General features: G+C 34.3%; 2 protein-coding genes across 2 annotated transcripts; both read left to right on the top strand.

Moving 5' to 3' along the window:
• The first annotated feature begins 1591 nt into the window (after window positions 1-1591).
• LOC117910652 (EEF1A lysine methyltransferase 4) lies at window positions 1592-4489 on the top strand. Its single transcript, XM_034824764.1, has 7 exons — window positions 1592-1776; window positions 1846-1942; window positions 2419-2557; window positions 3442-3524; window positions 3619-3753; window positions 3835-3939; window positions 4160-4489. The coding sequence occupies exons 1-7, from the start codon at window positions 1679-1681 to the stop codon at window positions 4280-4282; spliced, it is 780 nt and encodes a 259-aa protein (XP_034680655.1). The 5' UTR covers window positions 1592-1678; the 3' UTR covers window positions 4283-4489.
• Window positions 4490-6391: 1902 nt separating this feature from the next.
• LOC117911330 (probable E3 ubiquitin-protein ligase ARI2) lies at window positions 6392-14006 on the top strand. Its single transcript, XM_034825654.1, has 7 exons — window positions 6392-6751; window positions 7816-7848; window positions 7937-8216; window positions 8644-9124; window positions 11113-11661; window positions 11735-11901; window positions 13422-14006. The coding sequence occupies exons 1-7, from the start codon at window positions 6632-6634 to the stop codon at window positions 13559-13561; spliced, it is 1770 nt and encodes a 589-aa protein (XP_034681545.1). The 5' UTR covers window positions 6392-6631; the 3' UTR covers window positions 13562-14006.
• Window positions 14007-14108: the final 102 nt, after the last annotated feature.

A 14108-nucleotide genomic window follows, 5' to 3' on the forward strand; every position in this document is an offset into this window, starting at 1 on the left:
ATAGAAACAGACCCCAATGTGTTGGTTTCTTGCAGCCACAGAAAGTTTGTGAGATGTGAAGAATATGAGAAAGAAAATGCAATTTTCTAGGGGGTTGGCTGCAATTGGGTTGGTGGGGTTGATGTTTAACCCAAACTCAACCTAAATTAAGAAACAATCAACCCAACCTCAACCCAACCCGACCTCTAACCCAAAGTATCAACCTAAGTCCAACCTAACCTCATTTTTTTAAATTCGGGTTGAGTTTGGGTTGGTTGAGTTAAACATGAGTTGGTCAGGTTAAACTCAAGTTGATTGGATTGGATTGGGATTGGTTCGGTTAATTGAATTGCATGATTTAAAATCCATCTATAGTGGTTTTTAAAAAACTTTTTTCCTATATATTTATACTAAAATTTAAAGGATTAATGGATTAAAAGTGACGAAAACATCCCAAATTTGTAAAACTAATCTCTCATTTTTTAACTTGAATAGTAACTCATTTTTTATATAAATATTTTTCAACATTTTCATTATTTATATATGTTTTAAAAGTAAATGTTACTTTTGCAAAAAAAAATGAGGGCATTTTTGTCAAAATGAGTGTTCTTTAGGTTGAAAAAAGGTGAAGAGTTAGTTTTCCAAAAGTGGAAAAGATTTTATCCTTTTTAATCTGTTATCCCAAATTAAAATAGTAAAATAAGATAAAACTTCAAGATAATAATAATAATAATAAAAAATAAATTTATGTGTTTTTCTATAAAAAAAAATTATGATGTAACTATAATTTGATTTTTTTCCTTTAAAATCTAACAAGGAAATAATAAATATGATAAAAATTTTGAGTTAGGTTCAAGTTGTTTGAACATTAGTCCAAATCCAATTCAAATTGAAATCGGGTTAAGAAAACTTAATCCAAATTCAACTCGAATATTGAAAATGTTTGCTCAAGCATATCTAAACATTGAGTTAGATTGAGTCAATGTATATAAATTGCACTCCAATAACATCAATGCCTCTCGTCGACAATTTTGTTCTAATTTTACATATTTTATTGAGATTTTTTGGTCGTGGAATATTCAAGTAAAAACTTGGCAAGTGAAATGGCAACGTAAAAGGCACAAAGGCATGAAAAATAATTTTTTAAAAGCCGAGTCAAAATAAGTGAAAATGCAAAAGTTGCATAGAGCTTTTACCATATAAATATGCCAATTCCTTAACCTAATATTGTCATTATTTTACCAAGTATTTTCAAAATTCCATAATGGAATTCACATATAAAGTATTATTAGTGGTGATTGATTGCATCTCCTTAAGGGAAAATTTCTTCTTGAAAAACTGTTTTTCAATTAACGATATTGTCTTTCCTAGGAAAAAATTTTAGTCTAAAATTCTTAAAAAGACAATTTCAAAAAGACAAAAATTTGACAATTTGTATAATACCGTTGAAATTTCTTTAGTACATGTTTTTTTCATGTCACTCTTTTCTATTTTTATTATTTACGGAAAATATTAATATATTAATTTCGTATCCATGGATTAGTTCTGTCGCTTTGTTTATTTATTTATTTTTTTTTTTTAGGAAAAAAAATGCAAAAAGACTGTTTTCTCAAGCCCGCGCCAAACAGGACCTTAGGTTTATGCCATCTGAGGTTTAGGGGCTTCATCGAAGCAGAAGATTTGAAGCAATCCACCAACGATGGATCCGAACGGTGATTCTAGCCCTATTCCGACCGAAACCCAGAAAAGAAGCTTTGCTCCGTCCACCGTATCGGCTTACCTCGATCCTCACTACTGGTAATTTTTTTCCACCTCTATATACCCTACCCATGTCTTTATCACAATTTCTCCTTCTTGGTTTTGCAGGGATGAACGATTCTCTGATGAAGAACATTACGAATGGCTGAAGGATTACTCTCATTTCAGTCATCTCATTCAACCCCATCTCCAACCCAATTATTCTGTACGTGGGGTTTGTGATAGCTTTATTCTTTAGTAGCCAGAAAGTGTATTTACGTTTAGAGACATCAAGTGGATGTTTAGAGGAGGTTTGGTTTCACTTTGGAAGAAACCCGGGTTTAGACTTACCACAAAAGCTTGAAATTCAAAAATGGTTAAGAATTTTGACAATGTTGTTTCTGGAAATACTTCTGCAATGAACTTCTTTCAAATCTATAGGGTGCAGCCCCTTTTTTGTTCACACCTTTTATTACTGTTTCTGTTTGCCCATCAAAGAAAAAAGGAAAAGAAAGAACTTCCTTCTTCCACATTTTCATTTTCTTTGTTTTTTAGAGACTCGTACTTTTTCACGACGTGGCCAGAATTTAGTACTGCTGATTTTCATGTACAGTTACTTGTATTTGATCAAAATCTGGCAAAACAGTTAATGGTGGTAATGTATAACAGTCTAGTATAGATGACATGCAGCTTTAACTGCAGGTCTTGGAGATCGGTTGTGGGAATTCTCAGTTGTCTGAAGAACTGTACAAAGGGGGGATTACTGAAATAACCTGCATTGATTTGTCAGCCATTGCTGTGGAGAAGATGCAGAAACGATTACTATCCAAGGGCTATAAAGGTGTGTGGCCAGATTTCCTGCAAAATATCTCTATCCTTTTTTTGTCTCCTTATCCACTTATAAAGAGTTCTTGATTCTATACTATGAGTGATCCCGGCCCTAAAGCTTCAGATGATTAAGTTGTTAAATTTCCTTTGAAATTTTCAAACTGTTTTAGTAATTATATAAAATCAATAATGTTATAGAACTTTTGATTGTTAATGTTTGATAGACATGTCTTGTAGGGAAGGAAATTTTGTGGAGACCTTTGTGGCATATGTTTGTGTTGATTGTCAAAACCGTGATACCTGAAAATTTTGTTCCATTAGATGTGGTATTTCATATATAAAACAAAGTTTGATATTGAGTTTCTTACGCCTTTTGGATTGCATCAGTGCAACATTGCAATATATAGTTAAATGAGAGGGTAAAAGTGGTTGAAATAATGCCTCACCTACTATGAAATAGCATTTTATGAGGCAAACTGGAAGTCAATCCGTTTCATGGTAAATTTTGATACATATTCCGTAGGGAAATGGAGAAAAGGGAATCCAAAACTGTCTCAGAAGAAACCATCGGCTGCAGTACTTAGAGATCAAACTATAGAATCCAGTCTGAAATCATATTGGTAGACACCCCTAGTACTTCACTTTAGCGAGGTGCCAACTTGATATTTGACCACCTACCTCAAAATAACTGGTCAATCTCTGTGTTCAGAAAAGGAAACAATAGACATGTTGAATTGATTCAAAGTTTCACATTTCTATGCTTGTGGAAAACAAACCAAAAAATAAATAAAATTATATCATTTTCCCTTGGGGGACTAAAATTATTTGTGAGAAAAAAAAGGTCTGCTTTAACCTTATCTTTGTTCATTGGTTTTTCCCTGTCACCTCTATCATCAGAAATCAAAGTGCTGGAAGCTGACATGCTAGACTTGCCCTTTAGCAACGAGTGTTTTGATGTGGTTATTGAGAAAGGAACCATGGTAAACTTACAATTCACAATGGCTCTGTTTCAACCTGCTTTTATTTATTCTTGTTTTTAATTAGTTGAGTATGTATATCTTTTTTAATTTGAAGGACGTATTGTTCGTGGACAGTGGCGACCCATGGAATCCGCTGCCTGAAACAGTAAACAAGGCAATGGCAACACTTCAAGGCGTTCATAGGGTTCTCAAACCAGACGGTGTTTTCATCTCAATTTCTTTTGGCCAGGTGAAACACACTAATCTATCCAAAGTCTTCTTTATGAAGCTTGTCAGTTTTCATGTAACTCACGGCTCACATCTCCTATAGCCACACTTCAGGCGCCCATTATTTGAAGCTCCAGACTTCACATGGTCCTTTGAGTGGAGCACTTTTGGGGATGGATTTCACTATTTCTTCTACCTATTGAAGAAGGTAGGTTCAGTGATTTTTTCTTCCCTTCCATATTTTATTTGCTCTATTTCTCTGCAAAAACACAAACCCCTCTTGCTGATGTGCCGCTAATGGCCTCTACAACACTCTATTCTCAAAATCAAATAAGAAACACTCTTCCTTTCTCAAGTTAAACCCTAGAACACATCATCTTTATGTGTTTTATAACCTGGTTTTTCATGATGAAAATGAAATTTTACAGGGAAGGAGAACATCAAATGGGGGAGGACCAAGCCAGAGGATCGAAATGCCATCCATGTCTCTGTTTCAAGATGAACTAGAAAGCGAGGATTATATTTTCAGAACCAACATTGATGAGATGTGAAGTTAGGCCTTATCCTACCATCCATTCGTATTTTTGTCATTGTAATCCTGAGTTGATTCTGTTGTATTAACCGGTTCAGGAATACCATGGCCCAGTTCAGCTTGCAACCAAGTAACATTATTAGATGTTTGGTTTCCTGGTTGCAACTTCCATCTTTGTAGAGGACAGAATAGCTAGAAATGAAGCTTGTTTTTGCTATTTGCTCCATCTCAGAAGTACATTTTTGAAGTTCTGCTACAAACCCAACATTACATGTTTTTTTTATTTATTATTCATTTTATTTATTTTTACTCTTTAATATAAGATGCTAGGTGGCTACATTTTTATTTTCGGGGAGATATAGGGTTTGTTTGGAAACTATTTTCGAGAACAGTTTTTTGTTTTCCAAAATAAAAAAAAAACTAAGAAAATTCGTTTGATAATAAAAAACTATTTTTTATTTTCTATTAGAATAAAAAATAGGATGTTTTGTTTTCTATTATTTTCATTTGTTTTTGAAGAATTGCTTTACAAAATAATCATAAGAACATATAAAATAATTAAAAATAAAACAAAATATTAAAAAGAAGTTAAAAATATTTTAGGTTTTTAAACAAATTTTTGTTATATTGTTTTAGGCTATGTTTGGTTTCAAGAAAATATGAAAGAAAAAAAGTCTAGAGGAAAAGTATAAGGAAAGAAAAAAAAGAAGAAAAATAAAAAACATGATTAAAATCAATAAATTATTTTATATGCTACTTCAAACTTATTTATCTTATTTTTCTCCTTTTATATAAAGGTTAAATAATTTTAAAATATATGATTTTTATTTAATTTTCATTATATTTGACTTTCGTTCCTATTTTTCATGTTGAAACTAAACATAAGAAAATTATTTTTCTTAGTATTTTTCGAGAAACAAACATAGTTTTGTAGAATAGTTTTCAAAATTATTTTAAAATATGGATACCAAACATGCTCATAATTTTGAACCATATTTTAAAAAAAAAACCCACTAATCAAATATATTTTCAAATTTTAATTTTAAGAACAGAAAATTATTAAGGCACCTAAATTAATCCAAAGCACAGAAAATAAAAACAAAAATACTAGGATAGGATAATAATATCACATAGGCTGCTGAAGACATCATTAAATTACTTGCTTTTTTTTTTGTCTGACAATAGTATATTGTTAAATTACATATTTGGGCCTACATTAATTAATAGAATAAAAGTATAGTTAAAATATTATTAATTTAATTTTATGTTTTTTAATTATATATATTTTTTGTTCAACCATCCTATGGAATGACAGTTTCAACCGACACATAATAGACTTTAATCTTTATCTTTGTATCAATTTAAAAAATTTCTCTATACTATTAAGGAAATAAAGAATTTTTTAGTGCTTCATCTATGTTACTAAAATTGTTAATTGATGATAAAATAAAGTGATAATTATTTTATACAAGAATAAATAAATAAAATAAAATAAAAATATATTAAAAACATTATCAACGTAGCTTTGTTATTTTATTTTTAATTGTTATTATTTTATGAGCCTAAAAAAATTAAATTAAAACATATTATATATATTATCAATTTAATTTTGTTACTTTAAATCATGTTTTCTTTATTTACCTATCAATGTAGTCTAATTGATCAGGGTGAATATTGAAAAATATGGTCTCAGTTACATATGGTTTTAAGTATAAATCCCGTCATATCTTGAATTTATCTAATGCTGGTTGTTGGGACGAGCAGTATCTCGAGGTTTGAATTCCCAATGACTACTCGTGGAGAGTCAAAAGGCATGGTAATATTAATTTTATAATAAAATAAATCAATAACTTATTTTATGAAGCAATAATATGGCTGCAAAGTAATTTTGTTAGTTTGTTTTAAAAATCAAATTGCCAAAAAAATATTTCCTACGATCTAACTCAACTTCTCGAGCCATTGGTCGTTAGAATAGATGGTTCCATTGGAAGAAAGAGACCATCAAAGAGAGCCACAGCACAATGGAAGGGAGGTTACAATAAACCTGTTTGAAACGACGTCGTTTTACAGTAGAACGACGACGTTTGATTCTCAGGCTTCCTTCCAAAACAATGATATTGGCCTTGAGGCCTTGAGGCATTGCCAACCTTTCTTCTCCCTCTCTCTCTCGCTTTTGCTTTCTCAATAAGCCTCTCTCTCTCCTCACTCTCACCGCCGGCCATCGCGCTGGAATTTGACGGGATCTCGGTGGAAAATCAGCTTTTGTCTTCGTTCGGATTGATACTTTCGATCGAACCGTCGGTTCTGTTGTTGGATCGACCGATCTGCGTATCTATCCATACATATTTATATACTTATATAATCGACGATGGAGGATTATGCAAACAGCGACGAAGAATACTACTATTCGGATCGAGACTCGTTCGACGGGCTCGTAAATGAGGAATCTGATTTTCAGTGGGTCCCCCCCAAGGCTCCTTCCAGTCAGGTAATCCAAATTGGTTAGGTTTTTCAATCGCTCCCTTCTATGGTGGTTTAGAAGGTTTTGGTTGTTTGTCTCTTTCTTGAAACAACTGTTTGGTTGCTGAGAAAGCTGAACGAACAAAATAGGAAAATTTTGAGCATTGCTTCGGTTTTTTTAGTTTAACAATGCAAAGACCTTGTCAATTGAGCCAATTGGTTGCATAAACTGCAGTTGCATGGTGGTTTTAAGTTTCCCGGGTCCTGAGTAATGTTAATTTATTATGTTTTCATTGATTTTCTTAGCAAACAAACTGGGGGCAGGTGGACCAATTTTGTAAGAATAATCGCGTTTTCCGGGAATTTGGTTTAGTGTTGATGGTGATCTTGTCTTGTTATTACTGTTGTCTTGTAGTATTGGATCGTTGGACGAAGATTAGGATTGCTGATATTAGGTTTTTACTAATTGATATATTAGGTTTCACTGATTGGCACATTGTGAATTTTTTTGGGTGTAATTGTGAGCAAGATTGGTTCTTCTTCTGGGGAAAGAGATTTAAAACAGTTTTGGGCGTATTTGGTCAGTTTAAGGTTCAATTCTGTGAGGTGTTACCCATTGTAATTACTATTGCTGTTGTCGTTTTCGTCGATGTCAGTTTCATTGTTGTTGGATTTTGTGTTGTTTCTATCTATTAATCAGCATTAGGAAATTTGTTAATTGTTGTAAACAAGCCGCTGGGAAAAGTTTAAATTTGTCGGAGCGTGGCTTCGTGAGCACAAGTGAGTTTTAAATCTATGTATGCTGATGTTCTCTTCTAGTGCTTTAGGTATTTTCACCCTAGAAGAATTTTATGAATAGGCAATGAAATCAGCAGAAGAAGAAGCAAGCAACAAGTATAAAGGGAAATTTGAACCCCCCAATTTTGAAAGGAAGATGGTAGAAAGGAAAAAAAGGAAACTTGGTCATATTAATCTCATTTAGCGTTTAATTAAAAAGTGTTAGAATTGTGATACTAACTCACTATGTTTTCTTTTAATTTTTAATTTTTCAAAATCGATATTTTTCTAAAATCCCTTTTGGGCCTTTTGCAGGTAATCACGAAAGAATCCCTTCTGACTGCACAGGTAAAGTCCCCTTTCTACAGTTTTTTGGTCATTTAAATGCATCTATGTTCTTGACATTGATATTTTGAGCTGGTTTGCATTCATGTAGAGGGATGATTTGCGGAGAGTAATGGACTTGTTATCATTAAGAGAACATCATGCAAGGACGTTGCTCATCCATCACCGGTGGGATGTGGAGAAGTTATTTGCAGTGATGGTAGAGAAGGGGAAACCATGCTTATTTGCTGAAGCAGGTGTTCCTTTAATGGAGCATCAGATTGTCCCCTTACCATTGTCTTCGTCGACATTAATGTGTGATATTTGCATGGAAGCTGTATCTAGTGAGGACTCCACAAAAATGGACTGTGGCCACTGCTTTTGCAATAACTGTAAGCACTCTGCGTGTTGTTTTAACCCTCTTTTAAAATTGAAGTGTATGTATTTGCACCAGTATGCATATATGCATATCATTGGTGATCATGGACACTCATATTGATCCTAAACTTTCAGCCTATGGCAGTCTATTATAATGGATCTTTTTACCTCCATTTTTTGGAATCTATTGCTATTTAGATTATTTATATTTTTATTGATCAAGCTGGTTGTTAACACCATTTTAAGATGATAATTAATGCATTGTCATCATGCTGTTGAACAATAACTTATGGGAACATATTATTATCTTTAAGGAAATTTTTATTTAATACAAACATTTTATCGTATAAATTCTGATTTTGTTTGTAATGCATTTTTCATACGATGTAACAAGTGATGCAGATTCATTCTTTCATTCTTTTATGTTGCTTTTCTTTTTAGGTTGGACAGAGCATTTTGTTGTGAAGATAAATGAGGGTCAAAGCAGACGCATTAGGTGCATGGCATACAAATGCAATGCTATTTGTGATGAAGCTATTGTCAGAAATCTAGTTGGTAGAAGGCATCCTGATCTGGCAGAGAAATTTGATCGTTTTCTTCTTGAATCATATATTGAGGACAACAAAATGGTTAAGTGGTGCCCAAGTGCTCCGCATTGTGGGAATGCAATCCGGGTTGAGGATGATGAATTTTGTGAGGTAGAATGTTCATGCGGTTTACAGTTTTGCTTCAGTTGCTTATCAGAGGCACACTCGCCTTGTTCATGTTTGATGTGGGAGTTTTGGACCAAGAAATGCCGAGATGAATCAGAAACAGTCAATTGGATCACAGTGCATACAAAGCCTTGTCCAAAGTGTCACAAACCTGTGGAGAAGAATGGTGGCTGCAACCTAGTGAGCTGTATCTGTGGGCAAGCATTTTGGTGAGAGTTCTTTTTTACTTTGTTTTTATTTAATTGTTCAAGTCAGCACATATTTTTACTTCTGTTGTTCATCTTCAGCGTTGGGAATCGTTGTTTATTTCTCAGTTGTACTTCTTTCAGATGTTTAAAGAATTTATATGACACTTGAATCTCACATCAAAAAGTGATGCTGTACACTTTTGCAGGTCTTTGTGCCACTTTTAACGTTCACTTTTAAAACTACAATCTTGAAGTATTGAGATAAAAACCAGAATCAGTTGGTCCTTTCTGATGAGTGCTTGTATTTTTTCTATTTTGGATCTGGGTTGGAATAGAAAAAATAAAACCCTATGCATGCATTTGCTTCACTTGTATCCCTGCATGGGCTTGTCTGGAATCAACAATTCGCCTTTTCACACCTCCATTTCCCTTTTTTGCCTCCTGTAGGATTATTCATGTGTGTATCTTCATCATGGTCAGTTTATAAGTCCCATTATCTGGGTTGCTTGCCCACTGGAGGATTATTGATGTGTTGTTTTTATTAGTTTGTGGATCCCAGGTTTAGGTAGGCCTAGACTCCGTTTGGGCCATTCCTGGTGACTTTTATGTTTTGAAATAACAGTGTTTACTATTATCCTAGAAAAGAAAATTTGTTATGCTATTGAAATTCTAGGCATTGCTACTTGAAAATTTAAGATCCAAAACCTGAGTGCAGGGTTGAATCCAGTGGCTGATGGTCTTTCCAGTTAATTCTATCCATTCCATTGTAGAGGAATCTACTCAGTAGGTAGATGCTTTTTGCAGGCTATCTTATTTCTAGGTTCCTATACATTATTCAATATTTTTAATTTTTTTTGAAGGTCTATTGAAAATGGCAACACTAAGGTGGCTGAATTTGGGACTCAATGGTTGCAGATGTTTGGTCCTGCTTCTTTTGTTCCACGCACATACACACATATAATTAGCACAACCCAATGAGACCATCCCATATATGTTTTCTTATTGACCCATTAAAACATATGACGTGGCTAAGGAGACCATACAGAGTTCTTAGCTCCGATATTTGTGCCCTATGAAGGAGTGGGAAATCTTTTGACTATTTTTTACTTCATATTTCTTTAGCATCCAATCTCTGGAAATTCATCCTTGCTATGAGTAGGTGTTCAGTAGAGCCTCTAGAAGGAGAATTCCTCCGTACTGCACCTTGGTAGCCACTTTTTTTGTGAACTGGAATGAGATGCCAGGGTTCCTGAGGAAAGATACACATTTCTTTCGGATTCGGGGCCCAACGGATAGTAGTTTCTTTCTGTGGTCTTTTTGGGTATCCATGACCAAGGCAGGTGTTCAGCTCAGTTTGATTTTGATGGACTGGGGGTTGTCTGCTCAAAGCCCAAATGGAGAAGGTGTAATGTAGGCTCTTAATTTCCATTGCTCTTAGCTGGGTTGTTCTGGTTGTATTAGATTCTGCTTTACTTGTCTCATCCTTCTTATATTCATTTTTGCTCAATAAAATCTCTTTATTTATTATTTATTATTTATTTTTTATAAAAAGGAAAAAACTCAGTGATGAGTTGAATTGTAAGCAGGAAAAGGTAAAAAAACCCAGCCATGAGTTGACTCGTAAGCAATATCGACAGTATTGTTGTTGTTTTCGCTTAGAAGAGAAAAAAATATGGTAGAAATTGTTGAACATTTATGTTTTAGGTTCATTAATTTATGTAGTTTGCTGCTGTGGCAAAGATTGTCCCTTTTTGATTGCTGGAATGCCAGAGGCTAAGTTATATCTTCCACTTGTTAATCCCATTGTTCTGGAGACAAGAGTTTATAAATACATACTTTGTCCACATTATTCCCTTGTTCAAGATACATGATCAAATTCTCTTGGTTGACTTGGTTATATTAGTTGCATGTTTAAATCTCTCTTGTTTCACCTTGATTGCCTTATCATTACTTTTTCTTATTAATGTCTAATCAGGCACATGTGCTTACTTCATTTCCTTTTGATTCAGTTGGCTGTGTGGTGGAGCTACTGGTCGAGACCATACTTGGTCTAGTATAAGTGGTCACAGTTGTGGTCGCTACAAAGAAGACCGAGAGAAGAAGGCTGAGCGTGCGAAGCGGGACCTCTATCGCTACATGCATTATCATAATCGTTACAAAGCTCATACTGATTCCTTTAAGCTTGAAAGTAAACTGAAGGACACTATAAAAGCGAAGGTGTCAAATTCTGAAGAGAAGGAATCTACACTCAGAGATTTCAGCTGGGTAACAAATGGACTATACAGACTCTTCAGATCAAGGCGGGTTCTTTCATATTCATATCCATTTGCATTTTATATGTTTGGGGATGACCTGTTCAATGATGAGATGACAAAGGAGGAAAGGGAAATAAAACAGCATTTATTTGAAGACCAGCAGCAGCAGCTTGAGGCAAATGTCGAGAAGCTCTCCAAGTTCATTGAGGAGCCATTCGACCAGTATGAAGAGGATAAAGTGAGAGACATAAGGATGCAAGTCATCAACCTATCAGTGATCACGGATACCCTCTGTAAGAAAATGTGAGTACGGTACACTTAAGCTCTGACCCTTTTTTAAGATCCTTGAAACACATTTAATTATAATTACTTGCAGGTATGAATGCATAGAGAATGATCTATTGGGTTCTCTCCAACATGGCATCCACAATATTGCTCCATATAAGTCAAAGGGCATTGAAAGGGCATCAGAACTTATAACCTGTCAGAGCAATAAAGCCAGCAATGCTGATAACTGTCCATCTTCAGAAAATGGCACAGATGGTTTGAACTTTTTTCTGGACTCTACTAGATATTTAATTTATTAATATGCTATAGAAGAAAAAAAATGTGAGTCTTAGTTGATGACATTTGACATGAACAAAAAAACTAGTCTCATCAGTTATCATTTAATTGTCTCCTCTCTGCCTCCTTCCGATGCTCTTTTGGAACTCTTACTCCGGCATGTAGGCCCTGTAGTAATTAATGTTAATGGTGGTAACATGTTGATAATGTATTAGAGAATTTTAATTATCACTAGCAAGTATATACCCAAGTTGGTTTGGTTTCTTAAAAAATTGTATACATTATTTATTGCTATTTTTTAGATTTGTAAAATAAGGAATTGGACTTAAGTTGATGCTCTTGTTCACCTTAAGCTTATTTTCAGTATCCTCCTCTTCAACCAACTTTTTATGCCTTTACCTTTGCTTTAGCTTCATCCACAGTGTTCTCTCCATTGGGTTGATTGATGACCCTGATTGAAACCCAATTTTGTTTGGCCATAGCCATTGTAAGCATCCAATTAATGGTTTTAAAGCATGATAAGGCCAACTGATCCTTTTTGCTTTCATCATTGTTAGGGCAATATCTTCAGGTAGATTATGAGCCACATATCATTTCTCTCTGCCTTGCCTTGCTCCTTTTGGACTTACTCTTGTCTTATAGCTCCTTCAGTTGAATCACACTAGTCCTTGAAGGTGCAATAATTGGTTTTATTGCAGATGAGCAAACCATTTTGTACAACTTTCTTTCATCTTTGCTTTTAGTGGGACATTTTGCTATTTGTTTTCCTCAACATCTTTTGAATTTAAGGCTTGTTTTTTTTATTTTATTTTATTTTATTTTTTTTAAATGCTTGGGATCTGTATTATAAAGCATGGCAAGGCTAGTAGCTCTTGTAAAATTTTAAGCATGGCTGGCCTTCTAGCTCTTGTAGTTTGATTTAATAAGGTATTGCATCGAGCAAACAAATGATGCTCTAGAGACAGTTCTTCATTTGTGGATGGAATGGTTCTTTTAATACATTAAACTATCATCTAGAAAGTTTTATATGTAATGAATTTCACCTTATAAAATTATTAGTTTGGCTACTCATTTTTATGGGATGAAATTCATTACAATTATGGGAGTTATTTGCATTATTGTACTTAAGCCAGAATAGCACTTTATACAAACATGGATAACCTTTGTGGGGAAAATCAACCAACAGTCTATTGATTGATATCCAGTAGCTCTAATTTAAATATCGTTGCCCTCAATGTTGTCTCTCGTTGAAAAGAAATCCTCAAATCTCAGTGTTACATGTGTGTCTGTGTGTGCACATGCATGTTTATAAAAACTCAGGATCTTATATGTTGCCTTGAATAGGATGGTACTCTATGCTGTTTCTTATTGTGTTAGGTGGTTTCGTTTGAGATCTCACTAGTTTATATCAAATTCCCTTTTATGAATGAACTCTCATAATATTATTGCTTATGGATGCAATATATTTCCAAAGTTGTACTGATGTGGTGCATATGTAGGAGGGACAGCAGAATTTGATCGACCTTCAGGCTCTGGGAGTTCATATGAGAGTGGATATTCTTCTAGGAAGCGGGCTAGAAAGGAGGGTCTTGGAGGCATTGATCTCAACTTGCCAGCAGAGGTCGTGGATAGGAACTAATCTTTGAAAGTTTCAGCCTTCGTTTCAAATACAAGTGTACAGCTCTAACTTAAAGAGTGGGCCTTGGTTTCTCTCTCATGGGATCAGATCATTTGTGATGCCTTACTTAAAACCCTTTCCCTGCCTCCCTTTTTCCTTTTTCCTTCTTGAGTTACACATCCCTCTCCCTTGTTGAGATCTACCCTGGAAGAGAAACTATAAATTCATTTCTTTTAAATTGCATTTCCCCCCTTTTTTAATTTTCCTTTTCTTCACTATGCTGAAAATCATTATACTGTAAATAGCCTTTTATTGGGGCTTTTGTGGGCGATATATATGTAAATTCCCTATCTGAGACTTGAGCAACTCTCAAATACATCTTTTAAGCCGCCAATCTTTGGAGGATGGAATTATAGGGTAGCTTTTGTGGATTTTGCAATTGATCTCTGCTGTAATTCTCTCTTAATCTCTCTGCTCTCTTGGTTCTCTTTCTTCCATTTTTTGTCCTTTGCAGAAATCAAAATAGCTTTCTTTCGTCATTTTTTCCAATGCTAATATGCAAACTGCT

Source organism: Vitis riparia, chromosome 3 (genome assembly GCF_004353265.1).
Source record: "Vitis riparia cultivar Riparia Gloire de Montpellier isolate 1030 chromosome 3, EGFV_Vit.rip_1.0, whole genome shotgun sequence".
NCBI classification, from domain to species: Eukaryota; Viridiplantae; Streptophyta; class Magnoliopsida; order Vitales; family Vitaceae; genus Vitis; species Vitis riparia.